This window comes from Mustela nigripes, chromosome 4 (genome assembly GCF_022355385.1).
Source record: "Mustela nigripes isolate SB6536 chromosome 4, MUSNIG.SB6536, whole genome shotgun sequence".
Classification (NCBI taxonomy): Eukaryota; Metazoa; Chordata; class Mammalia; order Carnivora; family Mustelidae; genus Mustela; species Mustela nigripes.
The window spans coordinates 32,509,084-32,533,917 of NC_081560.1; the positions used below are offsets into that span (position 1 = coordinate 32,509,084).

General features: G+C 37.2%; 1 protein-coding gene across 1 annotated transcript in view; it reads right to left on the reverse strand.

Moving 5' to 3' along the window:
* Nucleotides 1-24,834, reverse strand: part of ST7 (suppression of tumorigenicity 7) — a 241,790-nt gene that overhangs the window by 75,789 nt on the left and 141,167 nt on the right. The window contains exons 4-9 of the mRNA XM_059397510.1: nucleotides 20,031-20,085; nucleotides 19,276-19,391; nucleotides 17,517-17,592; nucleotides 15,253-15,321; nucleotides 13,184-13,338; nucleotides 10,922-11,019 (exon numbers count right to left, since the gene is read on the reverse strand). Of these exons, the coding sequence (XP_059253493.1) occupies nucleotides 10,922-11,019; nucleotides 13,184-13,338; nucleotides 15,253-15,321; nucleotides 17,517-17,592; nucleotides 19,276-19,391; nucleotides 20,031-20,085 (569 nt within the window). The remainder of the gene's footprint in view (nucleotides 1-10,921; nucleotides 11,020-13,183; nucleotides 13,339-15,252; nucleotides 15,322-17,516; nucleotides 17,593-19,275; nucleotides 19,392-20,030; nucleotides 20,086-24,834) is intronic.

The following is a 24,834-nucleotide window of genomic DNA, read 5'->3' on the forward strand; positions in this document are numbered from 1 at the left end:
TGGCAGAGACAAAGAGGAAGAGTGGGTTCTCAGGCAGTAACCACAAGTAACTGAACACCTCGCCATAGAACAGTTGGGCTGAGGAGCTCTTCTCACACCTACTGGAGAGATCAAGAGAAATGAAATCCTACCTAATCTATAATCAGACAAGCATTTGTTCAGGATGGAAAAGAGCTTTTAATGGGGTTGTGGATTCTCAGTCAAGTTCTCTTACTTTTGCATTTCGTGGGATGTGAGGTAGAAAGTACTCCTGTCTATTCCCAACCCAGGCAGCTCTCCATCCATCTACTCATTCAACAAAACTAAATGAGAATCTATCATGTACCACGGAACAAAACAAAGTTCCAGCCCTTGTGGAGTTTACTTTCTGATGGAGGTAGGCAATGTAGACAATAAACGTAAACAATAAAGAAGGTAAACAAATAAAGGTAGGTAAACAAATAAAGAAGATTTCAGAAGTGGAAGGTCAATAAAAAAATAAGTGATATGATTGAGAATGATAGTGTGTGTGAGTATCTCTCTGTGTGTGTGTGTGTGTGTGTGTGTGTGTGTGTGTGTTAGAGAGAGAGAGAGAGAGAGAGAGAGAGGGACCGGCAGGGAGGGGGCAATATGCACAGTGGTCCTACAGCTGGGTATCACTGAAAGCTCCTCTAAGGTGATATTCTAGATGAACTTAAAGGATAAGCAGGACCCAGTTCAGTGAGAATCTGGAGCAGTGTATTCCAGGCAAAGAGAAGTGTCTGTGCAAAGTCCCTAAGGAAGGAACAAGCAAACTCAGTGTACTCAAGAAGAACCCAATGTGGCCAAAGCCTAGTGAGTAAGGGAAGAAGATAGCATAAGCTGGAACTGGAAGAGTAAGCAGGGAGCAGATTATATAGGACCTTACAGGCCTTGTAAAGGGTTTGCATTTCATTCTAAATGCAACAGTAAATCACTACAGGCTTTTAAGTAGGAAAGTGACAAGTTCTGATCTGAGTTTTAAAATACGTCTCACACTACTTTCTGAGAAAGGACTTTACAAGGGCAACAGCAGAAGCCTGGAGACCAACTGTGTAGTTCAGATGAAAGATAACAGTGACCTGAAAGAGGATCAAAGCACTCATGGCACTTGTACAAATGTGTACACGTTTTGGCAGAAAAGCCTACAAGACCTGTGCATATTAACTAAATGTGAAAGATAAAACAAAGAGTAAAGACTAGGGCATTTGGGAATTTTTTTTTTTACTCATCCAAGCCATAAAAATTTTACTAATGGGAGAGTATTAGCAAGGTGCCCTACTAGAGACTAAGCTTATATTTAAAGGACTCAATGAGACTCAGTCTCAGAAAGTACCATTGTGCACCAGTAGACTCTTAAGTCACAAAGGTAGTGTCCCCTGGCCCATGGAGAGGGAGAAGCCTTCACAGTATATGCTCTTAGTAAGGAGGACAACAACTGTCCAGGAAGGAAATATATTTAATACTTTTGCATGGATTATTAAAAAGGGAAACCCAAAAGATCCAGTTCATTGGTCTCTCTGGTCATCACATGCATTGCTGGCTTTGCTCCCTCTATGGTTTCTGTTCCTTTTGGGCCAGGTCAGCCAGTATGTCTGTTTCTAGTGATCATCTCTCTGTTCACCCTAGAAATCAACAGTTTCACTGGCTCCTAGTCAGAGAGGCAGCCCAACCAAACCAACACTCAGGTATCAGTCCTTCCTATACATTTCACAGAAGAAAGAGATGCATATAAAATTCCCTGGTTGCTGTGTCAATCTAGAGAGGGGACAATGATAGGCTAAGATAAGTGTATCATCAGGCAGAAGATAACAGATATTGGTAAGCTTAATAATTGATCAAGAAATATAAAGTATAGATCTTAGTAAGTAGAGACCACAAAAAAGACTGAAGTAAAAATTTTAAATGTTTAAACAGCAGATCCATTCAGTTTAAGAGAAGAAAGGAAGAGGGATAGTATGATAGATACAAAACATGAAAAACAGCAAAAATGACTCTAAACAAAATAATAATGACAATAAACACAAACGGGAAAAACACACCAACCAAAGGTACAAAACTCTACAATTAATAAAGACAGTATTTGGCAAAAAGTTTACAGATCCAAAGGGTCCATCAAAAGGTCATAGATAACTTGATTATAAAATTTGGAAATGGGGCACCTGGGGGCACAGTTGATAAAGTGTCTGAGCCCGGGTCCTGGGATCGAGCCCCACATTGGGCTCCCTGCTCAACGCGGAGTCTGCTTCTCCCTCTCCCTCTGCACTCCCTCTGCTTGTGCTCTTTTGATTAAGAGTATAATGTAGAATCTGATGCAGTAGTTAGAAACTACAAACTATATACTAATAGTACATAGGTACATAGAGCAGAAATGAATAGACTTGAAAAATAGTATTCAGTGAAAATGGTAAGAAACAGTCATCTAGATCTCTGCCTGTCAAATAAATAAATAAAATCTTAAAAAAAAAAACAGTCATCTACAGACATGTAAATTAAACATATACAAGCCACTGCGTTATAGATTTTATAAGATTTTTAAGGTCATGGTTTCTCTGCAATTAATTAAGTTTTATCTTGGTAAAATAATGGGAATTCCTCATCAACTATATTTTAGAAGAGATTCCATCAAACCCAGATCTCCCATTACTTTGCCTTTTTAATGGTTTCCACACCTCAACAAAGCAAAACTTTACTATGGTCCACAAAAAGATCAAGACATGATTATTCAAGATAAAAGTGAGTATGCGTTCTCTCAAATATAATGTGTTCAAAACTAGCCTTCCTAAGCTTCCTCCCCACTCCCTCAAAAACTGTTCTATCTGCGGACTTCCACATCTTAATAAAACCTCTTCTCCTTCCAAGACACAATCCTTAGGACCATCCTTGACTTTTTCTCACAGTGTATATTAATTGATTGGCAAATACTGTTGGCCCCACATTCAAAATATATCTAAAATATATATACAAAATATATCAAAATATATACATAATCTGACCACTTCTCACCACCTGCTCTGCTACTGCTCTGGCCCAAGTTATCATTGTCTCTCACCAAGATTAATAGAATAGCCTTCCAATTGACCTCCCTGCTTCTCCCTTGCCACACAGCAACCTATAAAAACTAAAAATGGCCTTGTCATGCTTCTGCTCAAAATTTTGCAAAGCTCCCCATTTCAGCAGAGTAAAAGCTGACTACAGTCCACAAACCCTACATGACCTGAAATCCACCCCGTTTCCCAGGGACTACTCTGTTCTATCTACCCAGGACTCTTGTGCATACTTCTGCCTCACAGCCTTTGAGCACACATCACATGACTAAATTAAGCACCTCCTTCAATCTTTGGTAAAATGTCATCTTTTTAAATGGATGATCATCTGTGTAAAATGACACATATCAGATCATCCTATTAAACCTGTGACTCCTCAGGCTCTGCCCACTAGCTTTCCTAACTTTCCTTATCCTGCTCTACTTTGTTTTCTACCAGCATTTATCAATTTTTAATATATTACAAAAATATATGCTTACCGTGTTTATTGTGGTTTTTTTTTTTTGTCTCTTCTTCCTGCTAGAATGTAAACTGCATAAGGTCAGGGTCTTTGTTTTTTCACTGATACCTGACATGAAATGGAGGTACAATACATTTTCACTGAATGAATGAAAGGATAAATGGTTTGGTACAGTCTGGGTATAGCAAAACTAAAAGCAAGGCTGTAGGGTCAAGAGAGAGAGAGAAGATGTGGAACCAGAGAAACAGCGGGCATGAATGGAGCCACCGAACAGAACCGGGACAGAGTCCTAGGAAGGCAAAATGTAGCAGAGCAGGAATCCAAGAGAACTCTATTAGAGACATAGTTGTAAAGTAGAAGCAGATCAATTGCCTGGGAGACGAGGTCAAGAAGAAGAATTTGGAGGAGGCAACAAAATCAGTCTCCCAGATGACAGGCACTGACAGGTCTAGAACTGCTCATGGGCCAGCCATACATAATGAAGGCTTTCCTCAGCAATAACTACTATTCACCACACCGAAAATGTGGGCCCAGCATTTGAAAAATCCTGATAATGACAGTTAACGTATCAGTCATGTATTTATTATGTCCCAAGTAAGACTTTTGTGTAAATGGTAATAGCTAATAATAAATTAAAAAACACTATTTCTAGACAAAATTCTCATTTGCATCAGGGACTACTTACCACCTGCTGTTTCTATAGTGAATACAGAGTCCAATGCTGATAGAACAATAGTTCGTCCTTACTGATTCAAGTAGGTAAATCAATAATTAACAAATCCATTTTTTGCTCTAATTAACTAAACACTTTTCCTTTCTGTGTAAATCACTAATTGCCAATAATTTACTAAATAAGTCAACTCAAACAACATTTCAAGCAAATCCAGAAAAACAAATCATGATAAAAAGCAAGAGTTCATAAAAAGTCTAATTTGGAAGATCAGTGCGATATTACTGACAGCATTTGCTTCCAAGATGCATTTTTTCTTTATTTGTAAGTATAGCAAAGATGGAACCTAGAAACACATGAATAATCAACACAGGAATACTTACTAGGAATGAACATATTTCACTGTATACTTTGTCTTTAGTTCAATGATCCACCTGGTTATCTTAAGAGCTTGAAAGCAATTGTGCTCAACTGATACTTGGTTACCTGAGGTATTAAAATACTACTCTCCCCATGAACAGTCCCCACATGATGTTACTTTACATCTTTCAACAATCAACTGAACATCTCCTAAGTTTATTCATCAGTCAAGTTATCCATCATTAATTCATGACAATTTTAAGAAAAAAAAAAGAGGAATACTGATAAGATGGAAATAATGTGTCTTACAGAATAGAAAGAATAAAAGGGAGCAAAATTAGAAATTAAGAATGAGGAAAATGATAAAAGGGAATAGAAATTAACTCCCAAATTATTCGTTTAAAGTTTTCCTCCTAGAAATGTTTTTTTTTAACCAAAGCAATAAAAATAGAATTTCTTTTGCAGAATATTCCCTAAGTTGAAATTTTAAAACATCTCAGGAATGGCATGCTAGTTCTCTTTTACAAATCATTGATTTCATGAAGGTTTTTATTCATGAACATAAGTAGACAAAAATGCAAATCAACAGTCCTTAGTGCTCCAAAGGCTTTGATTAGTCCCAGAGGTGTATATTTTCTAAAGTATGCTTTCAACAGAAGTGCTACTCTTCACAAATCATCTAAAGGGCATCCTCTTACTATGAATGCTGTTAAATTAATCCTCAAAGGTCAAATGCTCACACCATAGGATACCTCTAATGACCTAAAGGGATATATAATGAACATTTACAATAATTTTCTAAATGGAACTCATTTTAATTTAAAAATGAATGTTACCACTTCCCTTGGGAATGTATACACATGGTAATAAAAAAGTCACGGGTTTGTTTCAAGCTTGAATTTTTTTTTTTAAAGATTTTATTTATTTATTTATTTGACAGAGAGAGATCACAAGTAGGCAGAGAGGCAGGCAGAGAGAGAGGAAGGGAAGCAGGCCCCCTGCTGAGCAGAAAGCCCGATGTGGGACTCGATCCCAGGACCCTGAGATCATGACCCGAGCCATAGGCAGCGGCTCAACCCACTGAGCCACCCAGGCGCCCTCAAGCTCGAATTTTAAGTGGGTGTATTTTTTTGATATCCACAGTTTCCCCATGCCATTTTTAGGGAGAATGAAAGTATGTACAGAATATCTACATTTTGTTTTTACATATGACCTGTATTGTGGATTGAACTATGTCTTCCAAAAAGAAATTTTGAAGTCCTAATCTCTGGTTTCTATGAATGTGACTTTATTTGGAAATGGGGTCTTTGTGGATGTATCAAATTAGGATGAGATCATATCCAATTTTAAATCCAACATGACTGGTGTCCTTATGAGAAAATGGAAATATGACCACAAAGATACAGATAAACAAAGAGAAGGAATGCCCATAAGGCATAGATTGGAGTGATATGCCTACAAGTCAAGGAATGCCAAGGATGGCCAGCAAGAAAGGACAATTTCCTAGAACCTTCAGAGGATATATGGCCCTGCCCACACCTCAATTTCAGACTTCTGATCTTCACGATTGTGAGAGAATACATTTCTCTTGTTCAAGCTACCTAGTTGGTAGTACTTGCTTATGGACAGTGACATTTTAAGAGAACTAAAAGAGCATGGTCTCTTTAAATCAAGTAAATAAAATGTTTCAGGAAGGTTGTGATGATCTATGTCAAATGAGAAGCTAGGATATTGAAAGGGGGCAGTTTGGAGACGGGAAGAGTGAAAGAAGAATGAGGGAGAATGACATAGAGGTCTGTAGGAAATTACAAAAGAGAGGGGGAATAGGTGAAAAAGTCTGAGAGCCTATGGTTAATTCTCAAAGGAACTGTAGATTCTAGGGGAAAGTGGCAAATAGTGCTTGGGAAGTATGCACAAGGAACAAGGCCGACCACTACCCCACATCAGGCCTTCACATTCTCCTCTTTCTCTCATCGCTCCAAGCACAACCATACCAAAATCTTCAAGTTCATTTACTCCTCATGCCCCAGGGCATCTCTTTAGGGAATCTCATCCAAGACAAACAGCCTCCCAAACTGGTCCCAGGTAGTGATCGGTTCTAGGGATGCTTTAGAACACAGTGTTCACAGTAGTAGAAGAGCAGACTAGCAACAAATAAGACTGAATAAAAACTGAATGCCCTAAAACAGATCCACTCGCCAAGTCAGTGGTTTTTAATGGGGAATGACCCTCCCTCACCACCAACAGGGGTTACCTAGAGATATTTTTAGTTGTCACAATGGAGAGCAACATGGGGGCAGGTTGCTACTGGTATCTAGTGGGTAGAGCCCAGGGATGCTGCTAAATACCCTACAATGCAAAGGAAACCCACAACAAAGACTTACATAGCCTAAAATGTCAATAAAATGGAGACAGAGGAGCCCTAGCAATACCAAATGATCTGGGGCAAGAGGAGCTCTTAGGTTCTTTCACATGGGCAATCAATCCCATCCAAACCAGTTTCTCTACACCAGTTCTGACAGGGTATGGCTAACGGGCCAGACCAAACAGTAAGCCTTGTGAATTCCATTCCAAATCTACTCAAATAGGGCCCGGAAAACTAGGGGGAAAAAACAACAACAACAACAACAAAAAGTTGAGGTTAGCAAAATATTAAAAGTTAAAAAGAAAAAATTGTGTCCTATATCAAATGTTAAAGAGGCAAGATTAAAATAAGAACAGGCAAAAAGACTTTTCTTTCAACTTAAGAAAGCAGAAAATGCAACTCTTTTCATTTTGAATAAATAGTACCATATAGTAAAATTCAAAAGCCAGCATACTCTCTTAGTTCTACCCACTACCAAAACATTCTTCCAATCAAGTGCTCCATATTCTTGACTGCAAAAGGAAGCTAATTAAAGGGAGGGTTTTCGTAAAACATCTTGGGAATTCAAAATAATTAATGTGGTTTTTTTTATATTAATGTGTTGCTTTTCAAAATTAGAAACCATGAATCTTGACATTAAGGAGCTTATGTGTTCTTACCTCATCAATATTTACTTATAGTATCAATATTTTATTAGATCAATAATCATCTACAATTGGCCTTCCCAGAATTCCCATTCATTCTCTTTCAGGCTATCTCACCAATTAACATCTTTCCCTTCCTTAAGGGTTTTCCAGAGAATTGTCTTGAAGAGTCTACTTTCTACATGGAAGGCATTCTGACTCGACCATTTCTAGTTCCACCTTAAAATCTGCCCTAGGGAAGTTTCAACCAATGCATATGGAGTAGGATTGCTGTGTCTTAATGAGAAATTAAGATCCTTCTGCCTCAGTGCTTTATCGGCAGGCTGCCTGGAATCCAGTGAGCTGTTTTATCAGAGGACCTCTGCAACAAGTTGGTTTATGTGCCTGTTATTATAGGAGTAAACCCCCCACTGAAGTTCCCATGTATGTATGATCCCTGACCTGAAAGACGTCAGGCCTGACCATCAACTGTCTCCCACAAGCTGAGACCATAGGGGTCCTCAAGCTCTGCTCCTTCCATTCGGATGCCAGGAGTTTGTAAGGAAAAGAACATTATTAATATTTCTCTTCAAAACACATCTCCACAATGTCCAACAGTGTCCTTCCCAAGACTGTTACAAGAGTAGGGCCCATATCTATAAACTCAGTCAAAAGACAGCATGTACTGGTATTTCAATTTTTTAAAGGAAGTAACCCAAAACCCACAAATATAAATACAGATACACACACATATAAATCTGTGTATGTGTATATATATACATACACACACATATTTAGAGAGAAAGAAAGATTGCTTCACTCACTGATTGATTCATTTAAGGAAAAAAAAAAATCAGAAATATCCCAAAATGTCCATCAGGGGAATGGTCAAGCAAATTACATCATATTACATAATGGAGAAAAAATAGGGGAAAAATATAAGTATGTCTACCATATGCCAGCTGTGTTCATATTATTATTATTTTTTAAAGATTTTCTTTCTTTATTTGACAGAATTCACAAGTAGGCAGAGAGGCAGGTGGGGGTGGGGGAAAGCGGGCTCCCCGCTGAGCAGAGAGCCTGATGCGGGGCTCGATTCCAGGACCCTGAGATCATGACCTGAGCCAAAGACAGAGACTTAACCCACTAAGCCACTCAGGCACCCCTGTGTTCATATTACTTTATTTCATTCTGCCCACTGCTCCATCAATTACAGTTTGAGGTAAGAATCACTAACCGCAATTTACAGAAGACAAATGAAAAGCCCATAAAAGAAGAAAGTTGCCCTAGGTCACAGGGCTAGTAAAGAGCAAAGCTGAGATTTACATCTAGGTTTTCTTACTCTCCGCCCAGCATTTATTCAACTGCATCCCAGATTTTCCCTCAAGATCTGTATTTGGACTAATTCGATAAATGGAATTGTAAATATAAAATAGTGTTAAATAAAAGTCAAACCATAGCATAGCTGTATTGGTTTTAATCATATGAAACTGTATACACATATATTAAAACTGATGATCATCAGAATGAGACTGACAGAAAAAACTGGAATTGAAATCATCCCAGTTTGTTTCTCCTATGAAGTTTCTTAAGCACATGATAAAGTCAGTCACCAAAATCCCTTCCTCTACACATGCCTGTCCCAGGCCAACGAAGGTTAAGAAGAGGCAATAAATTTAAAACACCTTGTTAAAGGCTGAATGTGGCTGGGCCAGTTTAAGATAAATACCCCATCCGTCATAAAATTCCCAGCTCTTTTAGAGACAAAGGGACTGACTGGTAGAGTTTCTTCACTAGATCAAAAGATGGAATTTCTGCAACTTAAGAAGTCTGAGAGCAAGTCCATGTCTCTATAGAACTCTCCTTTTATAAAAATTAGCACTTACACTGTATAACAAATATTCTTTAAATTATTCCCTCAACCAAAAAAATTTAATCCTGGGATATCCCCTTTGCAGTGGCTTTGCCCACAGAGCATCTATCACCTTCAATCAAACAGAATTACCTTGGAATCTCCCTCCTCTTTTTCCTCTCCTCAGATCTGGGGGCTATCCTGCTGCTTAACGGAGACTGACCCAGGCACGGATCTCACTTGGACCTCCGCATTATCTGCAACTTGCAGAAATAACTAGGGGGTGGGGGCCTGGTGTGCAGCACCCTCCCACCCAAGCCAGAGTAACCGGGAATTTATATGAATAACTTTCCAAAGCTAAACTGACAAAAAGCTCACTAGGTTTACACAGTCCTGTTCACAAACCCAAATGCTGAGAACTGGGCAAAATACCACTTTTATCTTGTCCCTTGGTTCTTTCATTTTTATAAGGAGTGGTTACCTGGCTCTCCTAACTTCAGGAAGACAGTAGGGGCATGAAATGTTGGCAAAAGTCTTCTGAAATTGTTTTTTAAAAGTAAATGTTTATAAATACAATTCCCACTGGTGTCAGTTTCTTTATGAAAAAGTATTTCTTAGTTTAAAAAACATGGAAGTAAAAGTTCCTCTACCAGTTTCCCTTAAAACTACTGTTTTGATTATTGAATAATCTCCCTAGGTTCTCTTGCCTTTTAAAACTCAGCTATTGGGGCACCTGGGTGGCTCAGTGGGTTAAGCCACTGCCTTCGGCTCAGGTCATGATCTCAGGGTCCTGGGATCGAGTCCCGCATCGGGCTCCCTGCTCAGCAGGGAGCTTGCTTCCCTCTCTCTCTCTCTGCCTACTGTGATCTCTCTCTGTCAAATAAATAAATAAAATCTTTAAAAAAAATAAAAAATAAAAAAAATAAAATAAAACTCAGCTATTTCCTCTCTTCTTGTATTGACCACTACTAATAAAATATCCTGATTCAAGAATCTAGAAAAATGCTTGAAATTATTTCAATCAGATTAGATCATACTATTATTACATTTTAGAGTAGCAATTAGACCCATAGTTTATTCAAATGTTCCTAACACCAATACACACAAAAAAAGTCAGTCAGCTAAAATGCCTGACCTCACTCTTGGCTTCTGGCTACAGCTCCAGAGGTTTAATAATAAGGACACGTACTGAAATTTCCTTAATATGCCAGTCACTCTATGTACAGCTTTCCACGTATTATCTCATTGAATCTTCACAACAATCCTAAGCAGTAATAGCTTTTGTTCTTAATATTGTTATTGTTAAAGTTCTTGTTATCTATTCCCATTTTATAGATGAGGAAGCAGGCAGACCAGTTGAGTCACTTGCCCAAGATCACTCATCTAATACACTGGGAGCTCGAGCTGAATCCCAGACTGGCAGGCTCCAGCTCCCATGGGACCACTGCGCGCCATCACTGGCACGCTCTGCTGTGGCCATTTCATTGGCTCCTCCTTCTCTAAGTCAAGTACATTGCTACTGTTCCCAAACACAAACTTAAACTCACATCTCTCATCATTTTCACTGCTTCCCTGGTCCTCCCGAGTCTTCTGGCACACATTGCTAGCCTTCTTTTGATGTAGACCAAGACATTGGTATCTCGTCCTAAAGAAGGAAATATAAAATATCAAAATTTAAAAATACAAAAGCTTTCAGCTGAGCAGCAAGAAAAAAACAGAGGTCTCTTTGCCATGCCCTTAAAGGAAAAACTCAGAGAGCACAGAGGGCTCCTTTGGCTTTTTTCTTACTTCCAGGAGCACTGACAACTGTGCTAGTAGTAAAAATGCATGCGGTGTAGTAATTAAAAAGTACTTAGGTTTCTAAAGGTCAAATCATGTGACTGATGACCTAATCCATGCTTTTGAGTTAGGATGCTGAATGTTTGATAAATAAAATCATCTGCCACAGAGTGCTGGGAAAATGAACATACCCACATTCAATGTGGTTTACAAGCACGAATTCCATATTCTTCAAGTCCGCATGCTCTTGGTGGAGATGCAAAGAGGTGAATCTCAGGTTGCATCCTGATGAACTATTTTTTTTTCCTTCTTGACATTAAGTCTGGAGAAGCCTCATCTTGAACTTCTGCTTTATATTATTCTTTCCCTAACACTAGTGACATCATAATCATCTCCAGGTCCCCAAAGAAGTCTATTTTAGCAATATATATTTAGCAGTATAACACATTCCAGATATGACAATAGAGTACGCAACAAAATGAAAACTACCCTAGTGTTAGAGAAAGCACTGACAAGCTAACTAGTTATCATAATAGTCACTAAAATGGCTCTTAAAAAGTACATTAACAACTTCTCATCTTAATCCCTTATTTAATTATATGTCTTTTTGGATATGTTTTCAGACCAGTGAGAACATACATGCATTTAATCCTCAGTAAAATTACCATGCTTTAGAAAAATATGACACACCTGTTATAGATTAAGTACATGTATAATATGCAGCTATTAAAAGATGTTAAGACCAAAGTCCTAACATTTCAAGTTTTAAACAATGAGAACAAGATGTGTGTTGAAAATCTGCCAAGCACCTACAAATTATTTTAAAGATGTGATTATATTTTTTGGATAGATTTAGGCAACAGGTTGAAAGGATTTAATTTATAGAAGAAAAGAAATAAAGTAGATTTCTTAAGTTATATTATAAGGAATGTAATTTTATGTGTTAATTCTCATTAGTTCATAAAATAGACATTACTATACAAATGCCTTCAAAATTCATTGTTATAATTTTTTTAAAAGCAAGATAGATATGAGAGACTTGATTAACACACATACTTACTGCAAAATGCAAATAAAACCTCATCCATTATCGTGTCATGTGGACATATGCATGTATATACACAAAAATCAAAGATCTTGCTGTACCTTAGTCATAAGGACTAATATACTCATTCTCTGCACCAAATTCAAGTTTAGCACTAAAATTTAATTTTATAATCTCAAAAATGAAGGAGATGCAATCCTACTCTCCAAGATGCAGGAGGGGAAAATGAGGTGAGAAATTCCACCGTAAGGAAACAACCTGAAGTCTGAATGGACGATGAAAGGATTATCAAATTTCTACTTGAACAACCAAAAAACTGACAAGTCAGCAGCTCCAGGAATTCCAGAAACAATTTTGTTGTCTTGTTTTTATACCATTCCCCCAAAATATTACTGACCCTCTGTTTGGCGTACTAAAGTGAAAGCCCTCATTTTAAAGAGTTATCTTAAATAAAAGCAGCCATTATAAAAGAGACAAATAATTAGGAACCCATGGTTTTTTATCTCTGGAAGCCAATACCAATGAGCTAAGTACTGGGAATAACTGTGATATTCTTAATTGTCCTATTTCAACCCATGCTATAGAAGGCATGTAAGAGAAAATCTTTGATTACATTAACATAAATTTAAGTCCAATTTCCCAAATAGGCCTGATGTTATGGGACAGAGAAGCAACTAATAAACAGAAATATGTAAGAATTCTGAGGAGGAAAAAAAGGTTGCCATTAAAGGTTATTACCATTTATTTCTAGAGTTACGGATCTAAAAGACAAGGAAAGAGAATCTGTAAATGAAGGTGAACAGTCATGAAGCTGTAAGTTAATTATGTACTGTGCTCTTATGGGATGGAAAAAAATAATAGAAAGGCAAAAACTAGCATTTATTCTCATATAGGAGAGTCATATTTTGAACTGGCCCAAATATTTGTTCTGATTAATCACGCTACAGTTCTGGCCCCCAACGTGCCAGCCTGGAGAAAAGCTTACTGTGTTGGGCTTCGTACTGGGATCCGTGATGCTGTAGCTGCTGAGAACGCCGATAACAGCCATCTCCAGCCTTCAGGGCCTGCTTGAACAGCTTTTCTGCTTCCGCAATGGTGGTTGCTTCCTCTTCAGCCAAGAGAATGTAAGCAGTCGCACACCTGTCCATTCAGATAATAGCCACCGTCATTTACAAATCCAAGGATACTGTCACAGCTGGAGGAGTGCATGCAGAAGGGCAAGGAGTTATGCCGAAACATGCAGAGTGGCCAACTGGTTCATGCACCCCTGGTTCATAGTTGTCGACACAAAATAATGACACAAAAGAAATGTCTCTATTTTAGCTTGAAAGGTAGGATGTGTAGTGTTAGGAGTGTGGGGCTCACAGATGGACTCTGCCCCTTATTAGTGTGTCACTTCGGGCAAGTTATTACTCTGCCTCCCTGATGGAGCACAACAGGGAACCGATTTGTTGACAGTGTTGTTGCGAAGGTTAAGTAAGGTGATGCATGTGAAGTGCTCAGTACAGTAGCCGGCAGGGGGTACATAGTCCCATAGTCCGAGTCAACCGGCGATGGCAATGAGGAGAGCTGTTGGGAAAGATCTCCTTCCAGCTCTCAAAGTTAGAGATCCTACAGACAAGTCTCCTTCTAGTCACTAACCACGGATTCTCTGGAGTCTAAGGATATCTTTAGAATGAGAAGTTCATTAAATCGGATCAATTACGCATTAAAAAAACAGCGCTTCAACATCACATTACAGTCAGCACTGATTTTCCGGGCCAGAGAAGAACACTAGAAGAACCCACAGGTAGTGTTTTTTCTGAAGAGTTCCAAATCTGATTCAGCCTTGGCAGTTCAGTCTCATGCCTTTAACAGTGACAGCTACCACCACTTGCTGCTCCGTATGTAGGAAGCACTGTACCAGGCACTTAACATATATCGTCTCATTTAATCCTTTCAACAACCTCTAAGCTAGGAAGCCGGAAAGGATAAGCAGTTAACTAACAAACAAGGGGAACTCTTGGAAGTTTCAACCTTCCCCATCATATCAGAACAACCCAACTGCCAAAGAAAGGGAATGTGATAGGAAACAGTGAGGCCGGAGCAGACCATACAGGTCCTGATCTGCACAGATCCTTCTGCTTTCCTTCTTCTCCACTGCCTCTCTTGTGGTCACTTCCCTACTTATCAGAACCTCCATCAGACCACAAGAGAGAAAATAATAGAAAGTGAAACCAAGTGTTACTTTTACCATTCATAAACTGCAACGGCCCAGCTAGGAAAAGGAGGCTGAACTTACAGTCAATGGGAGGTTTGGGTGACAGGTTAATCTTAGCCTTGAGGAGGGGTCTTGTCAATTCTTTGGTCAATCCTTCTAATTTCATGCAGGACTGACCAATGGGGCTTTAAATAGAATGTGGTGCAATAGGGAGAAAAAATGCCCAGAAAAAATGCCGTAAAACCAATTACTATGGAGGGCAGCAGATACAGGACTTAGAAAGAACAATAATGATGCTAAAACTGCCCAGTAATTCACTGGAGAAAATAACTGGGACAGGCATCAGGAAGCACTATTTAAGGCTTCAGATGCTGACATATAGGTATGGATCAAGGGTAATGAAGTGAAAACTGAGATTATAACACGGAGTGGTGGATACAGTATCAGCGGATTTAGCTATAAGATTATAGTCAGTGGGCTGGGAATTCAAGACAGGTAAGGGGGCAAGTTGCTTGCTTTATTTATTTATATTTCAAATAGTATTCTTAGGAGGAGAGGCAGAGTAGCACTACTAGCCAAGAAAACATATATCTATGTGGGAAGTCATGAGTCTGGGGTAGAAACATGCTAAGAGCTTGTGAGTGAAGGAGAAAGAGCAATAGAAGTGCTAATGGTTGGGGAGTACAGAACGACGGCTCAGCTCGATGGAAGATAGAGATGATGCATCCTTGTCACAACACAATACACAGACAGAAGCAAGAAAGTATGGTGATGGGGGTGTCAACCATCCAGATATCTGCTAGAAGAAGTCTCATTTGGTTAGAAGTAGGGCACCCGACAGGTTCTTGACTTACTTTGGTAACAATTTTATCTCCCAGATGGTAGAGGAAGCAATTAGGGGAACTTCAACTCTGGACCTAATTCTGACCAAGAAGAAAAAAATAGTTGGTGAAATGAAAATTGATAGGAACATTCAGAGAGAGTTACTATGTATGTCATTTTGGAGTTCAGGGTAATCCAAGAGGGTAAGGTGGACTTCAAAAACTTCAAAGAAAAGAGGTATGATTCATGGCATGAAACTCTGAAGGAAAAAAAATGGTTGAAGAGGGTTGAGCAGCTTCCAAATGTCCAACTATCACCATAGTCACAAATGAACCTCTCAGGAAGAAAAGAGGGGTGACAATTAAGTAACCAACACAGCTGCACAGAGATCTCTCACAAGGTCAGATTCTTAAAGGACATGTGAAAAAAGATGGAAAGAGGGCATGTCATGAAGGACTACAAGAGAGTGGAATGAGCTAATAAGAATAATGTCAGGAGAGCTAAGGCTCCAAATTAGCTGAAGCCTGCAAAGCAAAATAAAGACACAACAAAATGCTAAAGACAACCATCTATTCCCGTTTTAAAATTATGTTTAAGGCCCTATTACCACCCCCCATTTCTCTACAATGATCGCAAAAATAAATAAGCAAAAAAAAGACAAACAACACAACAACCACATCAAAACAAGAAAAGTTTGTAGTTAGTAGCAGCAGATAATAAAGAGAAAGCAAAACTCTCTAACTACTATTGTTTTCCTGGCTTCTCTATCAAGGAGCATGACTGTCAGGCTGAAAAGGGGAGAAGAAATAAAATTCTAACATGGGTAAAAAGATGTAAGATAGCAAATAACTGATCTATTCTAAATGAATTACTGTACTGGGATGGGCAAATCCCAGGAAGCCAACAGACCCCGTAGGCAGGCAGGCCGTGGAAGTGCTCTCTGTGGATAGTTAAGGAATCACAAAGAATGGATAGGTGCTAGAAGATGAGATGACAAATACAGTAAAATTGTTCAAAAAGGGAAGGAGGCAGACTTCCCAAACTACAGAACAGTGATTTGGAAAGATATTCTAATAGATTATTAAAGGGATGGTCTCCAAGCATTTTTAAAAGAAAGTAGTGAACACTAGAAGCTAGCTTAAATTCACTAAGAATAAATAAATCAGGTTGTGCTAGCTTAATTTACTCTAAAGAATTTACTAAACAGTAAAGATCCACAGATACAACTGGCATCCTTAAGATCAAAATGGAGAAATATGAGCTGAATCACAGTGTAACCTGGGCGGCTTAGTAATTGGTTGAACAATACCAAAGGATGAGGAGTCATGAAGACATGGACCTGGAGGATAGTCTGTATATGTCATGTCACAGAATTCTGTCCCTAATCCTGACATTTTTATCAGAAACATGGATGACACACAGAAGGCAGGCATATCAAATTTGTAGATGACAAGAAATTGGAAAATAAATATGCTGTATGACAGAATCAGAAACCAAATAGATCAACAGGTTATAATGGCAGGATTTCCAACTTTCAAGTGAATCTTTTTTTTTTCTAAGAGCTCCAAAGAAGATTCTGTAACCTTCTTCAAAAAAATCGTAAAATAGTTTAACAATGACTACTTGGCAGGGAGAGTGTCGAGGTGATTCAAGCACCAGATGAGTGGTTGAGCTAAATGACCTTTAAGGTCTCTGCCAACCCGGAGATTTTATGACTCCAATTTTAAGAATCTTTCCCACTTTCTGAGATCTCCAGAAGATATTTCCCAGCCTTCCTTGGTAACCCACAGCATGTTTGACAACACTAACTACAGCATTTCCTCTTATCTTTGTCTTGAAATACTTTTAAAAGTGCAATTTTTTTCACTTTACGTTTTTGTTATCTTTTCCCAACTAGCAAAAGCTTTACCTAAAAAATGTGATGGCACAGATGAGAATTCTACAACTGAAAAAAACCTCCCTGTCAGTATGTTTTAGATATGTAAAGAACTGTATTGATTTTATGTCCTTAAAATATGCCACAGGTAGCCCCTAAAGATCTTGGAAGCCCTGGAATAGCCCTTGGAAGCTGTTTAAGGATGGTTGTAGCAAAACCACTAAACTGCTTTCTAAGATGACGAAAACCACCATGACATGGATATCCTTTACAAAAAAATTTTTTGCAAATTAATAATTCCCAAAACAATCCTCAAGTTCAAATGTATAATTTAATTTAAGTATCCTACTAATAGCAACTGAATACATTCAGCAAAGGATGAGTTTTCCTTTTTTAAAAGCAAAATTTTCTCTCACTTACTCGTTTATCTCTAAGGCTTCATGAGCTGCAGAAATTCTAGCTTGGGGGTTTCTTTCTCTCCAGGCTTTCTGCATTACTATTTTAGAAAAAGAGAAAAAAGCATGTCCATCAATATACATAATAGGGAAGACTCAACATAGTTAGTTAAATTAAAAGCTTTCAGCTTGAGTACAAGACAGTATTTCACTTACCAAGAAAGTCAGCCCAAATCTCCAAAGTCACACAAATACTCTAATTTGCTATCATTGTCCTTCAGTAGATGATACCAAATCTTTCTTATGCTCATAAAATTACAGATCTAAATCTTATAGATTAACCCATGGTCTATAATTTTAGAGATTTAATCTTGATTAAGATTTCTCTTTTTTTTTAACTTTAGTATTAGTTGACATACAGTGTTAACAGCAGTTTCAAGTATATAACATAGTGATTCTCCAAGCTACATGTTATACTATGCTCACCACACAGATTAAGGTTTCTTAATCAAGAAAGAAAAGACATTCTAAAAGAGATTTAATATTTCTTTTGCTCATTAGTGTCATTTGTTGTTAAGAAACATATATTATTTTACCTCTTTTGAGATGAAATTGCTACTAATCTCTTCCTTCTACTTAGACACATCATAATCTCTATTGATCATTTTCCCAAATTCTATAGGCTCTGGGTATTAGGACATTTTAAAACTATTTGAAGAATTAGGAGTTGGAATAGGAAAAAAAAAAAGTGCTTTAACCTTTTGCTTAACATGTCTATCTGTTCCCAAAGTTTGCTGCAAACACAGTTTTTATATACCAGAGCAGTTTTCTTTATATATATTACGGAAAGCTCAATGCCTGGAATATTTATTGGACATGATATTCTGCCATGGCAAAGAGTACCTTTTTTTTTTTTTCTTTTTTGACAGACAGAGATCACAAGTAGGCACAGAGGCAGGCAGAGAGAGAGAGAGAGAGGAGGAAGCAGACTTCCAGCTGAGCAGGGAGTCCGATGCGGGGCTCGAACCCAGGATCATGACCCCAGCTGAAGGCAGAGGCTTTAACCCACTGAGGCACCCAGGCACCCCCAAAGAGTAACTTTTTAAAAAGACAACAATCTCCATATTTGTTTTATAAATATGTATATTCTAAGTTAGTTTCTTAGGTGCATGTACATATTCCTCTTTTTAAAGATTTTTTTCACTTATTTAAGTTTGGTAATATAAAAAATATCAGTGGAATTATTTGAACCTCAAACAATGTGAAATGCAAGCCAAACAAAGCCTTCTCTAAGATGGAAAACAAATATGGATTCCAATAATTAAGGCCATGCCCCAACTTAATGCTAGTGAGCCTATAAATAAACATAGAAATCACTACAATATATTCCTTTATCATTTGGATTCTCTGAATCCCAATTTCTAATTATAATATCGTCAAAGAGACATGACCTTTCATCCTACCTAAACCAAGGATTAATTAGCTTTATATGAGATTTATACTTCCTCAAAATATATAAATCCAATATCAGTATATTTTTCTAAATGGTGTTTTAAATTATGTCAAGAAGACTTGTTTCTACACTGATATTTCATTGCGATAAATCCTTTATTTAAGTATCAGAATTCTGGGCTCTCCTAGTCAATGTCCAATTTAGTATTTTATACATTGGGGGTTTTGTAGAGCAGATATTCTAACAGTAATAAACATTATTATTTAAATAATAACCTTATTCAAACCAAAAAGCCATTCCACTCAGCAACTATCTAAAAGATTGTCCATACTTGCATCTGCAGGACGCAGGTGGTCTGAGTCACAAGTAAAGAATGTCTGGTGGTCTTGGGCAGAGAGATTCATGTCATAGTAAGTCAAAGGCTCTCGTCCTGTCACCCAAGTATACCTGGTAAAGGGGAAATAAATGGTCAGACACTTTGAGAGAAGAAAGCAAGACCTACAATATATTAAGCTGCATAGCAGCTGAACTATAAAACATGAACTAAAACAGCTTCGCTAATGAATGAAAAAAAATTTTTTTAATCATCCTGTTCTCCCTTTAGGAAGTATACCAGCAGGAAAGAAGGAAACATTTTCCTCTATATTCTTGTCAAAATATTTTACTAGCACTAGCTAATGAAAACTTACCCTAATTTTATCATGAATAGACATTTCCCAAAAGCCTTGAAAATTCTGATATGCTTAATTACTCTGCAAAACTGAATTCCTCCATAACTTCTGTGACATGTTCATAACCACGTTCTAGGTAAACCTGCTTCAAAATATTTTGATTGTACAATGTATAATGAAATGAATAACTGTAATAGAAAATTTCTAAAAACTGCACATCTTTATATATTATCCCAATTCCAATCCCCAAAATAATTATAAAACAGAAAAATCAAAACATTTGAGGACTGTATCAAAAACAAAAACACTACCCAGACGGTTACAATGACCCCTAAATGAACCAGCAAAAACATTCGCTGCTTGTCTTTACTCTCTGAACTAGACCCATTTGTCTCCCAAGCTGTCAAATGCTTACCGATTATATTCAGCACCCCTAAATAAATTTAGTGGATTTCGCCATACTTTACATTCTGCAACAAAGAGAAATATGAAAATGTTACACAGAGTCCAGAGACACTACAAGCTAATTAATTCAGCAAACCACCCTTCCTGGCCATTTGATAAGATAATTTTATTCTCTATCCTCTACATGAAAAGGAACATGGAAAAACTCTGAGTGGTTAATCAGGAAACATAGCTCAGATACAAGGAATTTGGAAAGTTTCCCCTAATCTTTCTAGGCTAAGCTTCCTCAATTTGCTAAATCAAGGTATAGGTCAAAACCAGCTAATTCATAACTCCAATAGTCATCAAGAGGTCTAAACAAATTCTATGAATTTACTTCTAAAATTATAGGTAGCAGATACAGGTAGAAGTAAAACTACTTTCTTAAAATAAATCTTAAAATAACTCCTAAATAAGCCTAACTTATGCTCTAGATTATAATATGCAAGTGCCCTAGATTTTTATTTAAGGTCTTTGTTAATACTGATCTTGTGATAATTCACCATATTGCCATACGTTGCATATACATAAGCAATCACCAGATTGCTTACATTGCCATAAAGTAGTAATAAGAAAATTAATAAAGGTATTTTTTAGGGAGAAATGTTATGAAAATATATTGTTTTAAAGCATTAACACTATTTGCTTATACAGATACATGTAGTAATCATTATACCAATATTATAATTCTAGCAGGTACTAATAGATTATACGTCTTTCTTATACAAAGACTGCAGAAATTCAGAACCACAGGACTTAGAAAAGCCTATCATTAATTTTTAGGACTGTCTTGTAAGAGTGTGACTAATACTCTACAATTCTTTTTAAACAGCCTATGATTAACACTTTCTACTGATTCAGAATACATTTCCTTGAATGAGTAATATTTAATAGAAAATAAAATCAGTTAACAGTACTAAAAACATTGCTGTATGTGTAGTCCACCAAAAGACATCCAAAGACATATACACTAAAAAGTGAACAATTATTGCAGATATCAAAAGAACATTAAAGTCCATGGGTGACTCATTAAGATTCTCAGTCCTATTATATGCAATATCCATACCCATCCACCCATCCAAGAGTACTGAGCACTCAATGGGGAAAACAAACACAAGCAATGCACTATTAGAATACAGCATGAAAATGAAGACCATAAAACACTACAGAAACACTGTGTGTAATCTCAATACATTCCTGATAAAATAGCAAACAAAAGGTATACATATAACAGGAAGACATGTTTTCATTTAAAGAAGATAAATTTATCTTTAAATTAGGACTGGAGTCCGCCTAAAATGTGCTCAATGTTTGCAAATAATGTCGCTAAATTTTCTGACACTTAGCTTAATTCGACATTTAGGAAATGATCTTTGTTCATTTGAACAAATGATGATTTGTTCAGTTAGTTCAGCATCTTTGAATTTTTTTTTCCTGAGAAAGCAAAATTCAATGGCTGTCACTTCTTATAGCACTAACTAAAAAATTATGCTTTTCTTAAATAATTACATTTTCCCAGATGTAAAAGCCCTTAGAGGGGTCACTAAAGAACTTCAGATCATAGCTTGAATCACACCTGTGAGCCAAAAAACCAGGACTGCTGTCCTTAAGGCTATTGTAACTCTGAGGTCCTCATCATTCCCACCGTCTCCTCAGAGGATGTCTTTTAAGATCCAAAGTGCTCTTCTTCAAGTTTTATGAATATTGCAAGGTTAGTATTTAGTAAATAACAAATATGCACACATATTTATGTACAAAGGATGTTCATGGTGGCATTATTTACAAGAAAACAGGAGCATGTGGGGAGATGCCTCTGCCCCACTGAATTTCATCTGAAATATTAGTGAAAAGGTTGTGGCAAATAATTTTATCTCCAGTGAATACATTATTCTATTTGCCTAGAAGGATAAGCACTGTTCAAATTTCAAGAGACAAATTATAAAGCAAAAGATCTCTAATTAAAATTTCAACTCTACTTTATGCTGCATACAAATGAAATTATTTCTACATAAAAATGACTGCAAAGAGAAATGATGTATGTACCTAAAGTATTTTTGAGCAGTATCTAAAGATACGTCTTTATTAGGGAAGTGTCACAATACAGCCAGCAGGGGGTGCCACAAACATTTTGAAATGTTTTTACGGCTTGTAATAGAAAACTGAACTTTTAAAAAAAGTCACTGCTAACATTAGTGTCATACATGTAATCTATATTCAGTTTCTCTAACTATCCCTGAAACTTAGAAATGAGGATCTAAGTAACTATAACAGATGTAAAATACTCTGAATGATAAAAAAAAATATATGTGATATAGAAGTACATAAGAAACATCTTCATTAGCTGTATCCTTCAAATTGGTGCAAAACCAGAATATTTTTTTAAAGAAATAAGCAACTAGAGGTCAAATATGAACACCTTAAAGTTCTACCTCAAATTAGGTCACAGGTATGTTAATTTCTTCTTTGCTACTCTGTTTCATAATCTTAACCACTACTACAAAAACACTCTCTCTCTGGAATTACTCTTGAGTACATAACCAATAAATATAAGACTGCCTGATGGTTTGGTGATAGGGACAGAGGTTATAAATGCCAAAAGTATTAGAATGTGAAGATTTAAGTCAAGAAGTTCAACTCAGATATCCAGAGGGTAGAAGTTTTTCCACACGAGGTCCAGTCTCTTACCTTACTCATGTCTTTGAGGAATCAATTCTTTATTTAAGTCAGAATTAAAATTTTACTTCCAAAAGGAAATTTGCATTCTCCATTAATATGAACAATTTCAGGGGCACCTGGGTGGCTCAGTGGGTTAAGCCGCTGCCTTTAGCTCAGATCATGATCTCAGGGTCCTGGGATCGAGCCCCGCTTCGGGCTCTCTGCTCAGCGAGGAGCCTGCTTCTCTCTCTCTCTCTCTCTCTCTCTCTCTCTGCCTGCCTCTCTGCCTACTTGTGATCTCTCTCTGTCAAAAAAATAAATAAAATCTCTTAAAAAAAAATCAACAATTTCAGTGCCCTTTAGAAGACCCAGAAGTTGACATGGACTCCATCAAGGGCTTGCTGACATTAACAGCCCAATTAAAAATATGCCCCAATACAATAAACATACTGTCTATAGTTCCATTTGGAGCAGCCCACAGAAGAGTCTCTATCTACAAATCCTGAGAGAAATATTCAGACCTCAGCATGCATGCAAGAATGTAGTTCAAGAGGAAGAGAAGCAATAAATATTGGAATAGTACTTGTTTAGTTTGCCAAGGCTGCAGAACAGATTCCACCCTTTGTAATAATAGGATGATCATAAGTTTCTATGTCATATACAAAGAACATTAAAAAAAAAAAAGGTTACTGCTATCAAGGACTTCTAATATCAAGCACAATCTTGTCTTCTGCCTTCCCTCTCACCATTCCTTACTAAAGCTTGCCATCCCAGTGACAGTCACTTCATGTCTTTTGTACTCACTCACTCCTCTAGAATGCCTATCCCCATATATAGAATAGCCATTCTATATATGTTTAAATGACACTATTCTGTATTAGTCCTGAGGCTGGACCCTGGGTAATACAAAAATAAAAATAGGGGCGCCTGGGTGGCTCAGTCATTAAGTATCTGCCTTGAGCTCAGGTCATGACCCTGGGTCCTGGGATCGAGCCCCGCATCAGGTTACCTACTCAGCAAGGCATCTGCTTCTCCCTCTCCCATTCCCCTTGCTTATGTTCCCTCTCTCTCTCTGTCAAACAAATAAATAAAATCTTTAAAAATAAATAAAAATAAAAATAAAAATAGAGGAGCTTATAGTCTTGGTAGAAAAATAGAAAGGGCATCCAGCTGAAGAAGCTCTACAGAAGGAGTAATACACTGCCGGAGCCATAGACTTTCGCTTTGTCACAGTCCTCAAAGAAAAAGAGAACTTAATTCTCAGAAAAACCAAGAGGATCCAAACTCACAGAGCTTTTATTCATGTGGAAGAAAATTTAACTCCACATCCAATTCATTTACTCTGAGAACCTTTCTTTCCTAAAATTAAAAATAAATAAATAAATATGTGTGTGTGTGTGTGTGTGTGTATATACACACACGTACATATATATACACATATAAACATATAAATGTGTTTATATATAAACATTCCAAACATATACATTATTAATTCATAGCCTAGGAAGATTTGTTATACTAAAAAGTTACCACCTCGTCCCAGAATCTAAAATCTAAAAATAATGGTATTATTATTATTAAAAACAGCAGCAATAGCAACTTTTGTCATAGCTATAAGCCTGATTTTCGTGGAGCCTTTCTATAAGAGGTTTTAAAGCTCAAATCATCTATAGTCCTTACATACGCTAGTGAGGGGCCTATCATAGGCCCTTTTTACAAACAAGTAAAGCATAGAAAAGCTATATAATTTCCCTGCTGTTCATAGTAAATGAGATTAAGGGCTGGTGTCCAGAGTGACCAAGAACCACCCACTATATGCAATGAGCCCATTACCCTGCAACATCATATTTCAAAAATCCTATGACTTCATCAATTAAATTCACTAGAAAAACAGCTTCAAAAACTCCTCTAGGGAAATGTTAGGCACGTTTAAACAAACTTTCAAACGTTTTAGTTCCAAAGTACACCAGAAAAGGGCCCTCAATAGTTTCACCAGATGTATTATGACAATCAAGATTAAGCCCAAGCCAGTCAATGTCTGACATATGATTCTGCCATATATTTAATAGCTTTGATATCTCAAAAATGAATACCCAATTCTCTATTTCACACAAGTTATT